General features: G+C 38.1%; 1 protein-coding gene across 1 annotated transcript in view; it reads left to right on the top strand.

The window, feature by feature from the left end:
* The window catches only part of LOC126473159 (phosphatidylinositol 4,5-bisphosphate 3-kinase catalytic subunit delta isoform), a 165476-nt gene that overhangs the window by 80254 nt on the left and 61335 nt on the right, over nucleotides 1–23887 (top strand). Inside the window, exon 9 of the mRNA XM_050100021.1 lies at nucleotides 9693–9990. Coding sequence (XP_049955978.1) covers nucleotides 9693–9990 — 298 coding nt within the window. The remainder of the gene's footprint in view (nucleotides 1–9692; nucleotides 9991–23887) is intronic.

Here is a 23887-nt window from a genome sequence, read left to right as displayed (position 1 = left end):
GCCATTAGGGACAAAACTAAGTTAAGGGTAAGTAGAGCAGTGACAAAATCTTTTATGGTGGACATCACCAATTATTTGAATTCATTAAGTGTCTTAATGCATGGGGAAGACTCATTTGATAACAGATATAGCAGACAAGATTGGTGCTATCAAACAAAAAGTAATCCTGTGGGAAAATCAGCTTCGAGATTATGAGATTATGGTACGGAACATTTTCTGTAGCTCAAGACAATCATTTGTGGGCAAGACATGACTTGACTATATTTGGCTAACTGAAACATTTCATCATGAGTTCTCAAAGATATTCCAAAACATTGCATGACTGAAGACAAATTTCAGTTTATTTGTTAGACCATTCTTGCTTTTGACTGCTAATGTACCTCATTACTTCCAACTTGACCTGATAGACATACAGTGTAGCACCCAGCTCAACAACCTGTTTGTCTAATCCAGTAATTTACAGGATGTGTATAAAATGTTACTCCGAGAGCACAGAGAAGCCACTAAAGCTATTTTAATGCTTGGCTGTGAACATGTAATAGACACTAAAATCCCTGACACAGCAATATTGCTCTCCTTTGATGTAGAAAGTATGTGCATTTGCATCCCTGTTAATGAAACCATAAAAATAATGGAAGAAAACCTGAAAACACACAACCAGCTACCTCATGAACACACAGATGAAACCATAAAATCATTACAGTTAATAACACAACAAAATTACTTAGAATTAAATCAAGAATACTACATACAAGAAGAATGTTTACCCATGGGTTCACCTATCTCAGGAACATTAGCCAACATTTTCAATGAATCACATAGAAAAATTAAATATTTGAAGACATAATAACAAAGAAAAGCGACAACGTCATCTACTGGTACAGATACATGGATGACATAATATGCATGGTAGATGAACCTAAAAACAGAATAAAGCAACTACACAAAGACATGAATACTGTACACAAAAACATAAAATTCACAATAGAAGAAAGAAGAAAACACACTCAACTTTTCGACATATCCATAAGAAAAGACAATAAGAAACACACATCTGACATATACCGAAAACCCACAACAAATGACATTATCTTAAATGAAACTTCAAACCACCCACAGAACCACAAACAAGCAGCAATCAGATACATGTTAAACAGGATCCCCCTAAACACTTCTAATTACAAGATAGAATTAGCCATTATAGAACAAATAACATTAAAAATGGACACAAATAAACAATGGTAGACAAACTAAACAAAAAATACAGAGACAAATAATGAAAAAAACTAACCAAACCACACTAACTCGTACAACTTGCACTACAACAAAAAAATGACATACAATGACCTACCACAACAAATTCACTCATAAAATAGGAAACATATTCAAAAAAACAAAGCATAAACATTGCTTACAAAACCTACAATTCCATACAAAAGAACATCCCAAAAGTAAAATCAAAACCAGACAGATACCAACAATATGGTATCTATCAGCTCAGTTGCAGAGATTGTGGGAAGATATACACTGGAATGACTGGCACGACATTTGACACAAGATATAAAGAACGCATCAGAGCATTCAAATATGGTACAACGCATTCAACATTTGCGGGTCATCTAAAAGAACAACGCCATAGACCAAGCAATATTGAAAATGATATGAATGTCATAAAAATCAGTGAAGACAAGACACCACCTCCATTTCCAAGAAAATTTCCACATACAAAAAGCATTAACACAAAGTAAACAGTTCCTCAATGACCAGATAAATATTAGAAACTAGACTCTATATAGAACAACTGATGAAATTATATGAAAAAGAAAAGTCTTTTCCATCCTTCACCCCCTCCCACTCTCCCGTAACTCCCCCCCCCCCCCCCCCCCTCAATTTCAGTTCACTTCTCACTCCTCACCTTCACCTCTAACTCATACTCCATCACACTTCCATATACTTATGTCCACTCATCATAGTTTTCTCCTCCCCTAAAAAAATATATTGCCTTTTCTTAGCCAAGTGTTGGATGCGTCTTGATCAATGTGTGGCTGTGTTAGGTGATACGGGTGCTTGCCATGTAGTGTTTTCTTTTTCCAATTTACTTTCTTTGTATCTGTTGATGTTATGTGATCTAAAGGGTTGTAGAAGTGGTTATGAAATTGCATTGGTGTGGCAGATGTACACTCCTGGAAATTGAAATAAGAACACCGTGAATTCATTGTCCCAGGAAGGGGAAACTTTATTGACATTCCTGGGGTCAGATACATCACATGATCACACTGACAGAACCACAGGCACATAGACACAGGCAACAGAGCATGCACAATGTCGGCACTAGTACAGTGTATATCCACCTTTCGCAGCAATGCAGGCTGCTATTCTCCCATGGAGACAATCGTAGAGATGCTGGATGTAGTCCTGTGAAACGGCTTGCCATGCCATTTCCACCTGGCACCTCAGTTGGACCAGCGTTCGTGCTGGACGTGCAGACCGCGTGAGACGACGCTTCATCCAGTCCCAAACATGCTCAATGGGGGACAGATCCGGAGATCTTGCTGGCCAGGGTAGTTGACTTACACCTTCTAGAGCACGTTGGGTGGCACGGGATACACGCGGACGTGCATTGTCCTGTTGGAACAGCAAGTTCCCTTGCCGGTCTAGGAATGGTAGAACGATGGGTTCGATGACGGTTTGGATGTACCGTGCACTATTCAGTGTCCCCTCGACGATCACCAGTGGTGTACGGCCAGTGTAGGAGATCGCTCCCCACACCATGATGCCGGGTGTTGGCCCTGTGTGCCTCGGTCGTATGCAGTCCTGATTGTAGCGCTCACCTGCACGGCGCCAAACACGCATACGACCGTCATTGGCACCAAGGCAGAAGCGACTCTCATCGCTGAAGACGACACGTCTCCATTCGTCCCTCCATTCACACCTGTCGCGACACCACTGGAGGCGGGCTGCACGATGTTGGGGCGTGAGCGGAAGACGGCCTAACGGTGTGCGGGACCGTAGCCCAGCTTCATGGAGACGGTTGCGAATGGTCCTTGCCGATACCCCAGGAGCAACAGTGTCCCTAATTTGCTGGGAAGTGGCGGTGCGGTCCCCTACGGCACTGCGTAGGATCCTACGGTCTTGGCGTGCATCCGTGCGTCGCTGCGGTCCGGTCCCAGGTCGACGGGCACGTGCACCTTCCGCCGACCACTGGCGACAACATCGATGTACTGTGGAGACCTCACGCCCCACGTGTTGAGCAGTTCGGCGGTACGTCCACCCGGCCTCCCGCATGCCCACTATACGCCCTCGCTCAAAGTCCGTCAACTGCACATACGGTTCACGTCCACGCTGTCGCGGCATGCTACCAGTGTTAAAGACTGCAATGGAGCTCCGTATGCCACGGCAAACTGGCTGACACTGACGGCGGCGGTGCACAAATGCTGCGCAGCTAGCGCCATTCGACGGCCAACACCGCGGTTCTTGGTGTGTCCGCTGTGCCGTGCGTGTGATCATTGCTTGTACAGCCCTCTCGCAGTGTCCGAAGCAAGTATGGTCGGTCTGACACACCGGTGTCAATGTGTTCTTTTTTCCATTTCCAGGAGTGTATTTATATGAGTGATTGCTTTGTGTATTTTGCTAGTTTCTGCTCGTTCTATAAAGAATTTTCTTAAAATTTCTACCTGTCCATAATGTAGGTTTTTTATGTCGATAAATCCCCTTTCTCCTTCCTTTCTGCTTAATGTGAATCTTTCTGTTGCTGCATGTATGTGATGTATTCTATATTTGTGGCATTGTGATCGTGTAAGTGTATTGAGTGCTTCTAGGTCTGTGTTACTCCATTTCAATGCTCCAAATGAGTAGGTCAGTATTGGTATATCATAAGTATTTATAGCCTTCGTCTTGTTTCTTGCTGTCAATTCTGTTTTCAGTATTTTTGTTAGTCTTTGTCTATATTTTTCTTTTAGTTCTTCTGTAATATTTGCATTATCTATTCCTATTTTTTGTCTGTATCCTAGATATTTATAGGCATCTGTTTTTTCCATCACTTCTGTGGAGTCGCTGTGGTTATCCAATATTTAATCTTCTTGTTTAGTGTGTTTTTCCTTGACTATGCTATTTTTCTTAAATTTGTCTGTTCCAAAAGCCATATTTATATCATTGCTGAATACTTCTGTTATCTTTAGTAATTGGTTGAGTTGTTGATTTGTTGCTGCCAGTAGTTTTAAATCATCCATGTATAGCAGATGTGTGATTTTGTGTGGGTATGTTCCAGTAATATTATATCCATAATTTGTATTATTTAGCATGTTGGATAGTGGGTTCAGAGCAAGACAGAACCAGAAAGGACTTAATGACTCTCCTTGGTATATTCCACGCTTAATCTGTATTGGCTGTGATGTGATATTATTTGAATTTGTTTGGATATTAAGTGTGGTTTTCCAATTTTTCACTACTATGTTTAGGAACTGTATCAAATTAGGATCTACTTTGTATATTTCCAATATCTGTAGTAACCATGAGTGGGGTACACTATCAAAAGCTTTTTGGTAATCAATGTATGCGTAGTGCAGCGACCTTCGTTTAGTTGTAGCTTGATATGTCACCTCTGCATCTATTATCAGTTGCTCTTTGCATCCTCGTGCTCCTTTGCAGCAGCCTTTTTGTTCTTCATTTATAATTTTGTTCTGTGTTGTATGTGTCATTAATTTCTGTGTAATGACTGAAGTTAATATTTTGTATATTGTTGGTAGGCCGGTTATGGGGCGATATTTTCCTGGGTTTGCTGTGTCTGCTTGGTCTTTAGGTTTCAAATAAGTTATTCCTTGTGTAAGTGTATCAGGGACTGTGTATGGGTCTGCAATGTAACTGTTAAATAATGTCGTATGTCTGCTTGTGTCTGTATATGTGCGGATGGATATGTGTATGTGTGCGAGTGTATACCTGTCTCTTTTTCCCCCCAAGGTAAGTCTTTCTGCTCCTGGGATTGGAATGACTCCTTACCCTCTCCATTAAAACCCATATCCTTTCGTCTTTCCCTCTCCTTCCCTCTTTCCTTATGAAGCAACCGTGGGTTGCGAAAGCTGGAAATTTGTGTGTGTGTTTGTGTTTGTTATTGTCTCTATCAACGTACCAATGCTTTCGTTTGGTAAGTTACAAAATCTTTGTTTTTGGATATGTTACATAATTTAGTTAGATGTGAATGTGTTGAGGTAAACTTCTGTAGCCAGAAATTTGCTATTTTATCTTTTCCAGGGGCTTTCCAATTGTGTGTAGAATTAATTGCTCGGGTGACTTCATGTTGCAAAATTATCACTTCAGCCATTTGTGGTATCATCTTGTATGTGTCTGTTTCTGCTTGTATCCACCGTGCATGTCTGTTATGTTGTACTGGGTTTGACCATATGTTGCTCCAGAAGTGTTCCATGTCTGTTATGTTTGGTGGATTGTCTATTTTAATGTGTGTGTTATATATTGTCTGGTAAAATTTCTTTTGGTTTGTGTTGAATGTTTTTTTTTTTTTTTCCTTCTATTTTCTCTTTTTTTGTATCTTCTAAGTCATTTGGCCAATGCTTGTAATTTCTGCTTCTTTTCATCAAATTGCTCTATTGCTTCTTGTTGTGAGATTTTACGTAACCTTTTTCCTTTTTTGTCTGATATTTAATTTCTTATAAATTGTGTTAGCTGCCCGATGTCTTTTCTCAGTTTTTCTATTCTGATCTGTAGCCTGTGTTGCCATGCTGGTTTTGTGGGTTTCTTCTGTGTGTTGGTTGGTTCTGATCTCTGCCTAGTGTGTATATTTATTGTAGTGAGTGCTCCTATATAAACCAGTAGTTGTAACTCATAGTCGTGTTTTCATTTATTTTGTTGTGTATGATTGTGTTGATAGTTTTTATTGTTGTCTCGACTTGTGGGTTATTTGGCGGTCTATGCAAGAATGGTCTAATGTCTGTATTTGTGTCTTTGTGTTCTGTATATGTCAGCTGAAATTTTTCTTCTGTATCTAACATGTGTGTCACTTCGTGTTCTATTTGTGCTTGTTCTGGTGGCCGTCTTAAGATTTCGTTTTCCTCTGATTGTTTAACTGATGCGTATTGTTCTTTGTTTGTTTGCTCTGGGATGTTTGAGTACATCACTGTATTTTTTTCTTCTTCTGATTACACATTATTTTGTTCCAGTATTTGTTGTACTTGTTGTTTGATGTTTTCTTATTCTGACTGGGGTATCCTGTTATTTTTTATTATTACGCGGATCTGATCAGCTAGTCATAGTTCTGGTAAAAATTTTAATTCTGGGTATCTGGTAATAAATGTTGTGTATACTTGCGATCTGTATCCAGTTGTGTTGGTTCCTAAGTTTGTTGCTTGGTAATAACAGAACATGAGGTGTCAGTTAACTTCATCTGACCATCTCATCCTCTGTCTTTGTTTTCCTTCTAGAGTGGTTGCAGGAAGCATATCCTGCAAAACACCTCTATTTGGATTTAAATCATTTTCCGTGTGGCTGGCAGTGTTGTTACCATTGTGGACGGGCATAGGGTTCAAGCGTCGTCCCCGACCATGACAGCGCTTGTCCGAGGCTTCATTAGTTCTGTCCTGAACCAACTAATCACACCAAAAGGGGGGTTAGCCCTATTAGTGGTTTGTTCTTTTCGTCACCTTTTACGACTGGCAGAACATACCGGAGGCCTATTCTTTTCCTGGGCCCCCACGGGTTTTATTATTATTTTTACTACTATTATTATTATTGAAGAAAAATCATTGCAAAGAACAAAATTAAGAAAAAAATAAATGTTTGCATAATGAAATGGATCAGATTAAAAACATTTTGAGAATGTCATCAGCTAGTTTTGAGTGTCTCTTGTCTATTGTAAAATCAAATATACAGAAACAGTAGACAAAAATGCAGCAAGCTATACCTCCAAGAGATGGCCTTTTAATTACTCATAGATTTTTGCAAACAGTTCTGATATTTATTAGTTTTATTACAGATGTAATTCATTTATGTTTATGATACATTTAAAAAATCTAAAATTGAAAGGCATATGTGCTGCTGTTCTAGTTCCCCTTCTGGTGAAACAAAATAATCTGTAAATTAATTTTGAACGTCCTTGGCTGTGGTGGTCAATTTTGTGGGTTTAGGAGTTCCAGTGGTATACAACCTCCGACAATAAAGTTTGGTGGAATAGACCTGTAACATTAATGTAGATGAACTATGAACTACAGTTACCTTACTGTCCTTCGAAATAGTCACCTCTCATTACTATGCACTGCTGAGCTCTGCGATACATGTCCTGGAAACTTTGCACGAAGTCGTCCTTTGGGATGGTGTTCAAAAGCTGCATCATGTTTCGTTGGATGTCAGGAATATCGTCAAATCTCTTTCCTTTCAAAGCGAGTTTTAGTCAAGGGAATAGGAAGAAGTCGGGAGGATTTAGATCTGGCGAGTATGGTGGATGTTCAAGTTGCTCCACCCCCTTTTTTGCCAGAAACTGTTTGATGATATTGGCTGTGTGTGGGTGAGCAGTTTCATGAACAAAAAACCAGGAACCTTGTTGTGCGTACTGGGTTCGTACCCTGCATAGGCATTGCATGAAAAGGGTCAAATTTTCAACATACCGTGCAGCATTCTACATCGTTCCCTCAGTTAGAAATTCCTTGTGGATAATGCCTTGACTATCGAAAAAGGTGATGAGCATCATTTTGATGCTTGGTGTTTTGGCTTTGATCTTTTTCCGACAAGGTGATGTCAAAGAATTCCATTCCATGCTTTGCCATTTCATTTCAGTGCCGTACTGGAGACACCAGGTTTCATCCTCAGTGACAATACGGTTCAAGAAATCGGGTATTGCATCCATCGTTTTGATAAAATCCTGTGAAGCCTCTAATCGTGTCTATTTCTGATCATCAGTCAAATGATGTGACACAAGACAACAACATTATTTTGCTCTTCCCTAACTCCTGAGTAAGGATTCGTTGCACAGTTTCACGTTTCATCTGCAGTTCATGCACACGGTTCATTGATGATCGTGTGTGATTAATGTCCTCACTTTCTCAATGTTTTCATCACTGATGGCGGTCGCTGGTTGTCTGCTACAGGGATTGAACCACTTGTACACATACTTCATGGACAGTGCTTGATCTCCATAAACATGTGCCAGCATTGCATGTGTTTCTTTCGGTGTCTTGCCAAGCTTAAAACAAAACTTTAAATTGATCCTTTGCTCATTCATTGTCCTGTTCTCAGTTCAGAACCAACGCACTAAACAAGCAGTTTGTCCAACAGGTCTGACACGAAACACACATGATGCTCAACTGAACTATGGTGAGGGCAGGTTATTAACTCAGGCTTTTATGCAGGGCCCACCTGCCTTTGTGCCTCTCCTTTCCAATACTGACATTTTGGTATCAATATTGCAAACACAGAATTTTTGCAAATTTGAGAAACACTTTCAGCAACTGGCAAGTTCTGCAAGTAGTTGCAACGAGATGTCGGAAACTGTTTCCACTAACTTGTGGGTGCTACTTCTGCAAATTGATGAAACTTGTGAAAGTTGACTTGCTGGGAGTGTTTCCACATCAAATAACTTGCAGAATTAGCTTCCACAAGCAACTTTTGGAAGCTTCCTTGCTTGTGGACAAGCACTTTAAACTTCCTTCCACCTTAAAGTGCCACAGTTTTCCAGTTTTTGTATCAATAGTTCATGGGAAGTGGTGTCGCATCCTTAAGAGCGACCAGAAACATTGCAGTTACAAACTTTATTCTTTATTTTATTTATTTATTTAATCTGTTGACTATATAAAATATTCTGTCATATTGGCAGTTGCTGATTCTGTAGATTTACCCTTTCTGAAACAGTGCCATGATGTTAGAAGAATGTTATGTTTGTCTAGATAAACAACTTGTCTGTGTATGTGCGGATGGATATGTTTGTGTGTGTGTGCGAGTGTATACCTGTCCTTTTTTCCTTTTTTCCCCCTAAGGTAAGTCTTTCCGCTCCTGGGATTGGAATGACTCCTTACCCTCTCCCTTAAAACCCACATTCTTTCGTCTTTCCCTCTCCTTCCCTCTTTCCTGATGAGGCAACAGTTTGTTGCGAAAGCTTGAATTTTGTGTGTATGTTTGTGTTTGTTTGTGTGTCTATCGACCTGCCAGCACTTTCATTCGGTAAGTCACATCATCTGTGTTTTCAGGTATAAACAACTAATCTGTAATGCATGTAGAGTTGCCAGTTATCTTCCAGTAACGTGGTGGAATAATTTGTGACAGTTGCTCAGTTTTGGTCCTCTTGTGCCAAAACAGCATTTACTATTGCTATATCACCCTTGTCTCATTTTTATCTTTTCATGCTTGAACAGTTATTAGCTTATCTGGCATGTCTTATATAGTATGTCACATTTCTATTCTTTTGTGATAATGCCATTTTCTTCCACACCCCAAATCACAATACTATTCTGATATCAACGAAAAGATTGTATATCATTGCCATTAGTGTTCATAGTTGCTGTTGTCAAAAATATTGGCCAGTTTGTAAGCTGAAATCAGATGTGCAAGCACACTTCCATGACATTAATTATGTGAATAATCCTCAGTTGTAAATCGCACAACCATAAATTATTCTCACATCAGTTCATAATTTTTTATTATTTGTCTCTTAATTTTAAAATCCGTATAATAGTCTTACCCATTTTTGATATCAGGTATGATGCAGAACGAACTGTCATGTACCCATCACCTGAAAAAGTATTGGAGTTTGCAAGTAGCCAGGAGACCCCAAGTGGCACAGAAGGGGAGAACATGGCTAGTGCTGAAATACCAGGCATGCAACCAATGGTGTTCCTGGAACAACTAAGACAGGCTGCTGAGAGAGATCCATTGCATGAATTGCATGAACAGGAGCGCAAAATAATTTGGAGTCTTCGATACGACTGTCTTGCACATTTTCCACAGCTGCTCCCAAAATTACTTGACTGCGTCGAATGGAATGATCACAGAGAGGTGAGTAATTCCTTTACTTAGGTAATTCTTTATTCTAATAAGTTAGCCACATTGGTAGCTGCTCCAAATGAAGACTTGCTTTGTTGTTGTCCTACAATTTTTGCTGTTTTGAGTGTGGTAAACTGACACTACTATTTGAAACACGAATACAGATTATGTTACTAATTCGTCTTATCTATGAACAGAATCCCTGCATTTTACGTATTAATTTACGTAAATAAGATGATTTGCAGCTTTTCCTTTGTGAGAAATTATGTCTCAGATATTTACCTATTTATTCATTCTAGTCCACTCTCTTGATAACTGCAATGGACAGTTGCATATCAAATTACATTTATGTGACTCATTGTGACAGTCTGCTTCTTCTTCTTCTTCTTCTTCTTCTTCTCTCTCTCTCTCTGTCTCCTGAATGTTGAATCGAATTTATAATGTCTGTCATATGACCTTTCCTTGTTTCTTTTTGTTTCTGCTACTATTCCTCTAACATTTAGAGAGCTACCAATATGCTGTTCCGAATGCACTTACCCAAGGGCATCTTTTTCCACTCTCTGTCAGATGTTCCTATAGTGTCGCAGAAAAACAACCGTAAGTTTTTAGTATACAATTTGTTTCATCTGCTGGTGTAACTGTTATTACAGTGACTAACACAAGAAGTCTGTAAACAACAGCAACAATAACAACAGCTATTATGAATTTTAGTACGCCCTGTTACTGCCACCTACACAACCACCACCTCAGTTTTATAACAGCAACCGATAGCTGTAGCAGACCTCAAATTATTAGCGTAAGACCCAAAAATATGCAACCACTGGAGACAGTGAAAATTTTAGGATTATCTGGTGAAAAATTTGCAACAAAGTCCTAGAGTTGCACACATTCCTAAAAACAGTGTAATTGATGGTCAAAAATGTTGGAGTTGGCGGTCGTGTGTGCATGAGGTGTGCCTGCCTGCTTTCTTGCTCTTTTGTGTGTGTGTGTGTGTGGGAAGAAACCCACTTCCTTCCCCTTCCGTCTTTCCCTCTCCTTCCCTCTTTCCTGATGAGGCAACAGTTTGTTGCGAAAGCTTGAATTTTGTGTGTTTGTTTGTGTTTGTTTGTGTGTCTATCGACCTGCCAGCACTTTCGTTCGGTAAGTCACCTCATCTTTGAAAATAAGAAATTTACATATTACAAAAAATATTTCTGAGCACAATGCTCTTTGCATATCAGTCTTTGTATAAGGTCTTTTTGGTGTGTATCTTCTTTAGGAGTCGTAACATTAATGTCTTTGAATAGCAGCGTATTATCGTTGCTTAGCACAACGTTTGAATTCAGTTCACATGATTCGTGTTTACAATGGAATTAATTCGAACAATAAATGTTTCTATTATATTGCTCCAATGTCTTTAAACATAGTATCAGATTTTGAGTGTGTGTGTACTGCCTGGATCTCTTGCGTGTGACTTGAAGGAAATCCAAAGTTTGTTCAATGTGTCAACACGAAATTGTGATCTCCAGCAGTCGAATTTTGGTGGCGTCTACCGGGGTATAAATGGTCAATGAGGGCACAGGAAACACCTCACTGCCTACGACAGGTGATGAGCTTGTCTTTTACACCAACCTGAAGACCTGCCGGCTTCCACTACACCATACACTTCAAGGCATATTGACACTACGTAAATATTTCTTGACCAGTGTTCCATCACGTTGGTTTCTTCTTTGCATTTTCAGTTCCATATATGAATCATGTGCTACATGCACAAGTCCTTTGCAGCTCATTAACATCTCCTTAAAATACATTTCTTGATATAGTAAGTACATAAATATACAAATATTTACAATTAATCATTACATGAGATAGTTACATTGTTGTCATATAGTACATATACAGAATTAAATGAAAAATATAGTAAATTTTTACGTTACATTCAATATCATTGTGCTGACGTGTGAATTACATTACATTCAGATTGAAATATACATTTTATTTTTTTTTATTTTTTTTGTTCCTTTCCCTTTCGTTACACTTGCAACATTTGAAGATAATTGTGGCAACTCGCTAGAATATTCAACTTAAAATTCATCTTGCCTCCTGGAATAAAATTTACACATATTTCAAGCTTCAAGACAACCCTCTGTAGGAGGATAGGTTCATGGGATGGTTGCTAACTACTTCATAAATACTAGTAAAGTCATCTCCTACAGTGGACTACACAAAATAAAATATGATAAATAAAATACATGTTAACTTAATATAATGTAAAAGTTCCTATACCTAATACCGTTTCTAAGTGTGGTGTCCCCACTATTGCTGTTTCTAAGAGTGATACCCCTCTATTACCGTTTCTAAGAGCGATGCCCCTCTAAATATCTTAGGATCCTATAGGTATGTACATCAGTGTGGTAAGTGTGTGTGTGTTTTTATATATATATATATATATATATATATATATATATATATATATATATATATATATGTGTGTGTGTGTGTGTGTGTGTGTGTGTGTGTGTGTGTGCAAGTCAATCAAGTTCCTATAGAGTTTGTGTAGTTCATCTTCTTCCTTTCACGAGTATCAAGCAATATAAATAAATGTTTTACTTAAATGTGTGTGTATGTCTCTCCATAGTGTCAGATAATCACGAATTATACAATGTCAAATATTTCATCAACATGTATAAATTTCTCTAAGGGAGGGATGAGAGTATGAGCCGCAACAGAGGACTGACGTTTTGTTTTCTCCTTATTCTCCTTTCTATTTAATGGCACATTAGTTCAGTACAGTAGATGAGCTTTAATTATGTCATTAGATGACTGCTAAATATGTTCTCTTAAATAATTCTTCCAATCTGAAGTGTCAAGCCTACATAACTCCAAAAATTTCATTACAAGTTCCCATTAGATTAGTGTTAAAGTGTTATAGATTTAAATCTTCTAGTATATTTCCAACAGTGGCTGCTGTAAATAATTCTTTCCACATAAATCTATACTTTCACCTTTAGTTATAAGAATATATAAGACATTACATAAGTTATTATCTCAGGCATACCAATCTTTCAGTAAATAATATTCTTTCCACTACTTTCATTCTGTATTCCATGAGTACATGTGATATAGCATTCAAATCTAGTTTCTCCCCTCTCAACATATTCTCAATTACTCATAACATTCTCACCTATCCATTATTCATATTTCACAAAATAACATATACTTATTCCTCAGCCTTATATATTCCTCTTATTCATCATCATTTACTTTTTTACTCCAACAACAACAATAATAATAATAATACCCTTTTCTCATCTTATATTCCATTTACCTCTCTCCATATTACTATTTATCCTCTTATTAAACTAAAATTACATTTACTCATCTCATTCAGTCACTCACATCACTCATATCAACATTACTATCATCACATGCCTCCTAAAGAAAATAATTCTGTTCAGTTCTCTGCCTCCTCTAATGTGTATATGCCTCAATAGCAACTCCTCTTATAACCAAATATCTTATTAGCTATTGGATGGTTCACATTGCTTTCTAGACTTACCTGCATTCATTAGATTGTAAGTATCTGTATAACTTAAATGTAGTCTCATCATAACTGTATATCATATTAATTATCTTCTCCTCATTAGCTAACATTTTACTGTATGTATTTTTCAAATGTCTGTGTGGATGTAGACCTCTGGGTTTATGTGTTAATGGATATTCTAATGAATAACAGCCAGGGTGTGGAATATTTACAATTCGGTATGGTCCAGAGTATAAGATCTGCCATTTCCTGTTTAAATGTTTCAGTTTTGTGGGTTTAGGATGTGTTCTTAGTAAAACTAACTCATCAACTTGAAATGTTTGTGCTTTCCTGACACCTCTGCCATATTTCTGCTTTCTTTCCTTAGCTTTGTCACATAATGTTGTGTAAGCTTGTCTTACCTTTTCTTCTAAACTAACATGATTTGTTGTTGCTGTAAATTTAGGTAGAGGGTCTGTCCATTCATTTCTTTCTGTTTTATCCATAATTAATTCAGTTGGTGTGTATCCAGTAGAAATGTGAGTTAAATTGTTCACTATTTGTTCAAATGGTGCTAGGTATTCTACCCATTTTGTGTGCTTCTCTGGTGTGTGTGTTCTCATAAACTGTCCAAATTCTCGAAATGTTCTTTCTACTGGGTTTCCTGCTGCGTGAAATCTTGAAATTAAAATATGTTTAACATTCTGTTCTTCAATAAAAGTCTTCCATTTTAAACTGGTAAAATATGCTGCATTATCCGTGATCATAACTTCAGGTTTTCCTGTTCTTACAAAATAATCTGTTAATAGACGTCTGGTAATAGCAGTGGTAGAAACTGAACGTAAAGCATATAATTTTAAATACTTTGTGAAAACATCTAACACAGCAAGGATGTATTTCATTCCTCCACGTGCTTGTGGATAGGGTCCTGCAATATCTAAAGAAATTAGCTGTAATGGCCTCTTAGGTATGATTGGGTGCAATTCATTCATGCTTGTGCGATTAGAATATTTGGCTTTCTGACATATGATGCATTTCCTAATATTACTCAATACTCTCAGCCTTAAATTTGGAAAATAGCAATATTGTATAATCTTATCTGTACATTTGGTTACACCATAGTGTCCCCAAGTTCTGTGTGTAAATAAAATAAAATCACAACATGAGCTTCAGGTAAGCAAACACACCAATGCTGTGATTCAGGGTTTCGTCAGTGAAATAATACTTCTTTGTGTAATGTGTAATATTTTTCAAGATGTGGGTCTGTTCCTGCACGTAATTTATTCTTTATCTGGATCCACCTGGGATCATTGTCCTGCAATATGGCTAACTTCCTGCACATGTTTTTGTAGTAAGGTGCAAATGTACCGTCATACATGAGTAAAATTTTGAAATCTGATGTTTGTTCTGTCACATCTGAAAATTCTTGTAGGCCTTGTGGCAAACGAGATAGAGCATCAGCTATAATGTTGGATTCTCCTTTTATATATATAAAATATCAAAATCATATTCTTGTAGTGATGCACACCAGCGTGCAAGACGTGAATGTAATAACTTGCATGATAGCAGGAAAGAAAGAGCTTGATGATCAGTATAAAGCTTAGTACGTTTTCCCCATAGAAAGTAGCGAAACTTGCGAAATGCCCATACTATGGCAAGTGTTTCGCGCTCGGTCACTGAATATGACTTTTCGCATTCAGTGAGCATGCGGCTAGCAAAACTTATAGGTTTGATGACTGTTTGTTCATCTTCTACATGAATTTGGAATAAAAATGCTCAGAGCCCATAGGAACTTGCATCTGTTACTAGGCAAAAGTCTGACGTCATGTCAGGATGACATAATAACGGTGCATTAACTAAAGCATTCTTAATTGCTTCAAAATCTGTCTGACAGAACTCTGTCCATTTCCAAATATTATTTCTTTTGAGTAAAGATAGAAGATGTGGACTGTTAAAGAAGGTGGTAGGGTACAAATTTCCTAAAGAATGAAGATAGACCAAGAAAGGCTTTGAGTTGTTTACGATTCTGTGGGGATGGAAAATTCTTTATTGCATCAATTTTTCTTGAGTCTGGATAAATGCCTTCAGTTGATATGATGTGACCAAGGAATTTGATTTCTCTCCTCCCTAATTTTGTCTTTGATAAATTGATAGTGAAACCTGCGTCAGAAAACTTAGTCAGAAGTTGCTTCAAAAGATTTACATGTTCTTCCCAAGTAGTGGTGGCAATGACAATGTCATCAACATAAACTGTGATTTGCAATAACAATTGTGGTCCAAGAACAGCATCTAAGGCTTCAATAAATACTCCAGCACTCACTCGTAGACCAAAGGGTAGAACACAAAATTGATAACTACGTCCCTCACATAGAAATGCAGTGTATTTACGACTTTTTATGGAGGTTCACCTGCCAAAATGATGAGCGGAGGTCGATATTGGTTAAATACTGTACATTATGAAATTTTAAAAGTTGTTCTTCCAAATTTATAGGTCGTGTGTTGATTGGGATTATAACTTTGTTAATTTCTCGTGCGTCCAGCACTAACCTTACACTACCATCCTCTTTATTAACTGCTAGTATTGGACTGCAATATGGTGAATGTGACCTTTCAACGATACCCCAAGCTTGCATTTTTTTCAATCTCTTTCAAAACTGCGGGTTTCTTTGACCAAGGAATGTTATAATATGTTCTACAGTATGTTTTGTGTGGTTTAACACCCATCTCATAAGTATAGCCTCTAATAATCCCAGATTTCTCCACAAATACCTCAGCAAATTGCTGCAAAACTTCAAGTAATTCAAGTTGTTGTTCCTTCGTCAGATATTCAGGTTCTGTGCATTTCTCATATAAATCATTAGGTTTAATTCCCTGAGATAAAGCTTCATTAAAAGTTAAATCACATATGTTTGTTGCTGGTGGATACACAAAATGTAACTGTTCAAATTTACCTTGTTTACTGTTTAAGTTTTTACCCTGTGTTAACTCTATTGTCAGTTGTTGTTGGTTTACGGTTAAATGACATTTCCCTTTTCCTAAATCTATGATTGCTTGATATTCATTCAAAAAGTCAATTCCTAATATGCAATGCATAACTAATTTGTCTACTACCAGAAAACTGTAATTGAGTGGTATATTTGAAAATGTGAAGTTAATTAGCTCTTGAAATTTCACATTCTTTGATTTGTTACTGGTGGCACTTATAATGTGACAATTCTGTTCTGGCAATTATTTGTTTGAGTTCGTTATATAAGGACATTGAAATGACACTTGCTGCTGCTCCTGTATCTAACATTACTTCCACTTCATAACTAGCAATCATAACTCATGTTATAGCCTGAATAATCTTCTTTGTTTTACTGGTACTATTAAAATCTACATCCTGATATAATTCTTTTTCTATTTTCTTACTGTCATCATATCAGAGAAAACAAATCATCGGTTCCGTTGCGCTCTGCTCCCTATCGACCGTAACTCGAGCGCTTAGCTCGGTCGTCGTTCGTTTTCCGGCAAATTCGGTTGTTGCTGCGGGTTTGGTTCATTGCCCAACTCAATAATATTTACATTTCTGTCGCCCGTCACCCAAGTATCAGCTGTTTGGTTGTTGACATTACCTCGCGTCGCATTAGGAGTTCCGTTAGGTAGGAATTGAGGGTTGCTGTATTGCATGTGTCGTGGCGGTGGTCCATTGTGATTTCCCCATACATTATTTCGCCCATGACTGTAACTGGTATTGTCATTACTGTTATTCCTGCAATATGTGTTTGGATGTTGTTTCTCTGAAAATATCCTGGATGGTACCTGTTATCCTCTCTTCTTTGATCTCTATGATTTCGGTTCCTTCTTCTGTTGTTGTTATTTTGAATATAACTGTTATTGTTCTGATTGTAATTACTGTTCGGATAACCATTATAGTAATAATTACTGTTTCCTTGCCAAAGCTGCGAGTTGTTTCTCCTAATATTGAATGGATTTGTCCCAGTGTAGTGCGAATTGTTTCTTTGAGTGTTTTGTTGTGGTGTCGGAGGCGGATTCCAATAGCCTCTGTCATTTCTGTTGTGCGTACGCGAATTGCTTGGATGGATCGGATACAATTAATTGAAATTCCTGATCTCATCTCTGTAAACATCATCTACCTCATCAACATAACTAAAAAAAATTCTTTATGTTGTCCTCGGACACTCCTATTAATTTATCATGGTAAGGAAATGGTAAGTGGCTTTTAAGTGTTCTAATTACGTCTGGTAAATCTGCTGGTTTTGTCCAATATAATGTTTTGTCTAGGTAGCGTTCAAAGTATTGACATAAAGTCTCTTTCTTCGGGTTGTAAATTTCTGGATTGTATACGTCTCGTTTTAAACTTTGCTGTTCTGTGATGGGCCAGAATTCCTCAAGAAATGCTTGTTCAAACTGTTCAAATGTTAAACGTCGTCTTTTCATTGCTGCTCCCCACTTAGCTGCTCTTCCACGTAACAAATTTGTAACATATCGTATTTTATCGGCTTCTAACCAATGTCTCGGGAAAATACCATCAAAAGAGCGGATGAAAACAATCGGATGCACTTTGTCTTTCTCATCACATGAAAATGTCTGAAAGTATCCATGTCGTACTAATGTTTCATCAGCTACTCCTGATGGTATTATGGGTCCTGCATTTTGTGTCAAACTGTGCATAGTATGTGGTGATGTCTGATAGTAATTTTGATCTTGTGGTAGCATTGAAAATGGTTCATTGGACATCGTCCTGTCACGGTCGCCAATTGTAGTGTACCCTTCTCCTCGGGGTTCTGCCGTGAAAAATATAAAATAGAAAATCTGATTGGGTTTGGAATTTTGGTGGTTTCAGTTACGGATAAGCCGGACTTCGTATTGTTGATTGAGATCGTGCTGTAATTTGACCGTGCATGGCAGACCGGGTTGGCAACACTACAAAAAGCGACTGTACGGAAATAGCATCAGAAACTAATTGAAATTTACCTTATAATCTTGTTAGATACGCAGTATTAATTACAATGTAGTCTTCATGGCTGTCCTCCTAATTTCTCTTGTAGGACGACCCGTCTTTCACTTTTCTCTGTCTGTTGAAAACTTCTTCAAGTTGTCACTGTCATGATCAATTTACAAATTTGATGATAACCACCTTGAATCACTATTGAAACAACCTCACTTTGTAATGTAATTTTAATTTCCACCCAAAAGCACATTCAACACATCGCCGAAAAATACACGTCTTTCGTATGAAGACAAGAGAGAGAGTGTAATCAATTAGTTGTTAAAAACAAAAACCTACACAAAAGTAAAAAAAAAGAGCAAAATTATTTATAAAAATCGGTCGCTGGTGCAGCGCTCTTCTGCGTGCGCGATCGTAAATTATATCTTTGTATTGGCGGAGGCGCAGTAGTCAAAGTACCATTACAGCGTGCGCGCGCACATTTGTCTATTGTAGACGAAGGCCACTGGCCGAAAGCTCTAAGTGTGAAAGTCTTTTTGTTGTGCCTATCTGTGGCTCAGCATCTCCGCTATATGGTGAGTAGCAGTTGTTGGTACAGGATCTCCAATGGTATGTCCCTGTTTCCATAATAGATGTAGAGGTTTTCAGTTTTATAATATGCATTATTGAATGATAGATTGCTACTAAACATATAGCAGACGTGGTGAGTCACAGTCAGACACAACAAAAATCTACTAACTCCGTAAGTGTTCTGCCAGAAGGACTTCTTCCAAAACAGACAACATACACACACACGTTCGCGCAAATGCAGCTCACACACATGACCACTGTCTCTGGCTGCCGCAGCCAGGTCCAAAGTCTTTTTGTTGTGCCTGAGTATGACAGCGATTCCACTTCACACATTCCAAAACGCAGCGCCATACACCATCATGATCTACACACTAAAACTTCAGAAACATGTGTCTATCACCGTTCACTTTCTCTCTCCAGGAGCACAACTCCAGAGGTAACACAGTTCATAAGATATTGATCACATCGCAAACAAAAGCAACTTATACATCTTTCACTTACATCTTATTTTTTTAGTACTTCAGATTGTTTCAATACTGATAATAATAATCACAATAATAATAGCTAATGTACCGAGTTACATAAATATGCAAAATGTGTATGACAATTTTGAAATTACGTCATTTGAGCAAAAATATCTTACATACCTATATGTTTTGTATTGATACCTATGCAAATGTTATGATGATAATATTTGCATTACAAAATTAATAGAGATGTAAAAATGTTTTTGTATGGAAAGTTTTATTGGATTGTGATGTGAGTTAAGTAAGTGTATCATGTTCCTTAGAAAATAATGATAGTGTCCCAATGGTGAGTTTTGTTACAAGATGGACACAGCATATTTCCCTGCTCACCACCACCACCACCACCACAACCACAACCACCACTACCACCACCACAATCAGACATATGCACACGGCAACATAGCTTGCTTGCTTGCTTTGTGTCTTAAGCAGTATCTCTGTGAAGACATCATTTGCGGCAAAACTTCTCAAGCAAAGACTGAACAGAGAGAAAGATGTAAGGATTGGGTTAGACATTTTTCTTCATTTATTGATTGACTGATTTGTTTGTTGTTCAGCACTCTCTTAAGTCTAACCAGGCATTCTACATATTTCACATTACATTCATTACAATACGCATGCTATAAGTTATATCATATTTACAGTATCGTACAGCATTTAGAAATTACAATCATCCAGAAAGAAATGAAAGCCCAATTTACATTAGTAGAATTGCTACAATAAAGGCAAATTACATTATGGTATATGTTGCTTTTTTGAAATTGTGCCTGCCATTGATGGTACACTAAGTGGCTATTCCCTCAGTTTTTCTTGCACCTTATAATACATTTATAGAAAGAAAATCATGCCATGAATAATGGTGCTGCAGTAAAACTAAGCTATCACACAGCTCTTAAAATAGCAGTAGCAGTGCATCCTTTCACCAATGGAGAATTTGTTAAAAATACTTTGTAAATACGAGAACAATTTTGAAACAGTTCCTCTTTCAAAGTTTGCAAATGTAGTGAGGAAATGGTGAACAATGAAGGAGCGCATTTGAAATACGGGAAAAAGGTTTAGTGTTTTCGTCTTTGGCTTGGACAAAACCATAGATGTAACTGGTGTTGCTCAACTTGATGCATTTGCGAGAGGTATTGATGCCAAGTTTGCAGGTGAACACTCCAATTGGAACAGCGTACTCTACTGTGTTGCACTGAGTGATGTGGCTCAATGGTAAGGCACTGGACTCACTTTTGGGACGAAGGCAATTCAAATCCCTGTTCAGCCACTGAGATTTGAGTGTTCTCTTGTTTTTCTAAATCACATAAGGCAAATGCTGGGATGATTTCTTTCAAAAGGATGCAGACAGTTTTCTCCCCCCAACCTAAGGTTGTGCTCCACCTCTAACACTTGTCACTGACAGAACATTAAATTATTATCTTCCTTCCTTTTCTGTAATAATGAATAATTTCCAGTGCCATTAAGTTTAAATGTTGTTTTGATGCAAAGGGAAAGGACGTGTGTGTTTGTGGATAATCCTCATCTTTAGAAAAAGGGTTCTTGTAATGGTGCAGTGTTACATGATATCTCAAAAATGCTATATTAACTCTTACCCAGAAATAGATAAGTTGCCATATTTCATTACTTGTCTAAAAGAAGCTTGCATTCCATGATGTCTTAGATTGGGCACATTTCTTTGAGAATGTCTATCGTCTCACTGGCGCATTTCTTTGTGAAATTCTATCATCTCACTGAAACTTTGTAACACACTGTAAATTCCAGTGTGGAATACAAATAATGGAAAAATTAAGGTAATCACTCCTTTTATAGTTGAGCACTTGAGAGGCACCTAAATAAGATTTAAAGCTGAACTTTTGAATAATTTTCTGTTTTAAAGATAAGTAACTAAAGTGCGCACGTGCACACATGCGCGCGCGCATGCGCGCGCCTACACACACACACACACACACACACACACACACACACACACCACTACTACTACTACTACTACTACTACTACAACTACTACTACTACTACTACTTTGCCCCAACTCTGATGGCTGGAAGGCAGCGAGATAGCAAGGAATGTGACACCATTGAGCCCACTGTGGCGCACATAGGGGAAGATTCATGTGGTACAAATGAAGAGAAATAATTGATTGTCAGTAGTTGTGCAGAAAAGGGAAGGGGTGTAAAACAGAGGAAGAAAACATGTAAGTGTAGGTTATTGGTACATGTAAGTGTAGGTGAGTGGAGTGGAGTGGGAGGTGTGGGGATAGGTTTGGCAGTGGATGTTGTTTAATGATGGCCTAAGATATGACGTATATTGGGAGGACTGTGGAGTTCCATTTTGGGAGAGGTGGGAGTTATTTTGGGAAAGATGTTCATTATTTCAGGGCACAATGAAAGGTAGTTGAAACCCTGGCAGAGGGTGTTGTAAAATTGTTCCAGTCTCAGGTGATACTGGCTAATGAATGGGATGCATCCTTGCAGCTGGTTTGCATGTGTAACGAAACTGTACTTTTTACTTGTGGGGTGAGAGACTGAGGTTGTTGCAAAAATTGCAACGTTAAAAGAGATTATTTGATTTAGACAAGAAATCTCAAAAGTTTGTTGTTACAATTGTCTTCCATAGACATCAAGACTGCGTGATCATGGAAGTATCTTCTGATCACTTTGGCATCCACCACTTGAAGATAACTTTGAGACAAATGCTAATGTTTACTGCTATAACAGTTTCCAAACATTACATGTTAGTAATTTGTTCTGCAATGGCACGTACATGGTTCACTTCATTGTTCACACATATCTTAGTTCCGTGTAACTCGGAGTAATCTGGTTCCTGCTGCTGCTGCTGCTGCTGCTGCTGCTGGACCCGTCGTTATCCAGGTCCATTTCATCTGCTAACTGAATCAAGTTATGTGAATTCCATGACATAATCCAGGTACCAAGTCATTTTATAGTGGTTCATTTATGACAAACTGCACCACTTCTTAGTGGACACCCACTTCAATAACAGGCTACATAGTCACAATACTGTATTACAACAATTAGATTATTGCACAGACGTGCAATACAGTGGTTTCGGCTCAAAACTGTCTCCAACTGACCTCCTCTGAGCCTTGTGCTCCGATGAAAACAACAAAACTACGGTCCAAGTTTATTAATTAAAAGTTTAACATTAATATGAGTTCCTATCCACAAAACCTTGCTTAATTTTATGCTGAAACTGGCGTGTGCAGTAAAGATTTTTCCATAGGATATACATCATATTTTATAAAATAATGAAAAACAACAATGCCAACATAATTTTTCTTAATTATGGCTTCATTACTGAAAGCAAAATACTGCGAACATATATTTGACAAACATTACACCCAGGTAAACAACTGAAATAATAAATTTTATGAGATATGATGTATTAGGTGAAATCACTTATTAGATACAATTGTAATCACAGAACTTTCAGTGAATTGTCTCTTCGGAGAGTATATCGTTAGGGCATTGAAACAGGAATGTAAACATGGGGTTGTTTTATTTCACAGGGATAGTTGAAGAATTAGAGATCTGTTTGTGGCCTAGGTTTGGAATGAATTGTCAGTCTGTGCTGGCCTTAGTAAGATCTACAGTGCACTAGACAAAGAATTTCTTATGACTGCAGATGCATTGTCCACATGTGGCCAGACTGTATGGGGGAAACGAAAATGTAATGAAAAGTAATAAGTTTGATAATATCAGATGAGCAATAGTAAACAAGAAGTAGTAACCCCTTGCCACATAGGTCGTACTCCTGTGGAAGACCTAGTTGCAAGACCTGTCCAATACACCCTTTGCATCATACTCCACTTCAATCACAGGCTTATGTTGTCAGATGCCGGGCCATGTATGAAAGCAGTTATGTTACATACCAGCTCTGCTGCAATGTATGCTCCGCATTTTATGTGGATATAATCACCATTGAGTTGTACATCCAAATGAATGGCCATCCTGAACAGTCGCCAATAGCAGATAGAAGTGGTAAAACACATTCCTGAACACAAAATGCTCAATTTCAATGGATGATTCATTGCCTGAGCCAACTGCATCTCTTCACAACACCAGCTTGTTGTAATTATGTAAATGAGAAATGTCTTTGCAAGAAATCCTTTAATATTATAATTCTCATGGCCTTAATCTCTCCCTGCCCCACACCCGTCTCCAACACTGCTCCATGTCACTAACTTTACTCTTCTTATACTCACACTGTCTTCCCTGCAGTCTCTCTTTCCTCTTCTTTGTCTCCCCCTGCCAATCCTGTCCTTCAGGTCACGTCTGAAGTAACCAGTGTAATCTTCCCCCCTCTCCCCTCCTCTTCCCCTCCCTCTTTCTCTTTCACTCTCC

Source organism: Schistocerca serialis, chromosome 4 (assembly GCF_023864345.2).
Source record: "Schistocerca serialis cubense isolate TAMUIC-IGC-003099 chromosome 4, iqSchSeri2.2, whole genome shotgun sequence".
Classification (NCBI taxonomy): Eukaryota; Metazoa; Arthropoda; class Insecta; order Orthoptera; family Acrididae; genus Schistocerca; species Schistocerca serialis.
This window is presented reverse-complemented; position numbering and strand designations above follow the sequence as displayed.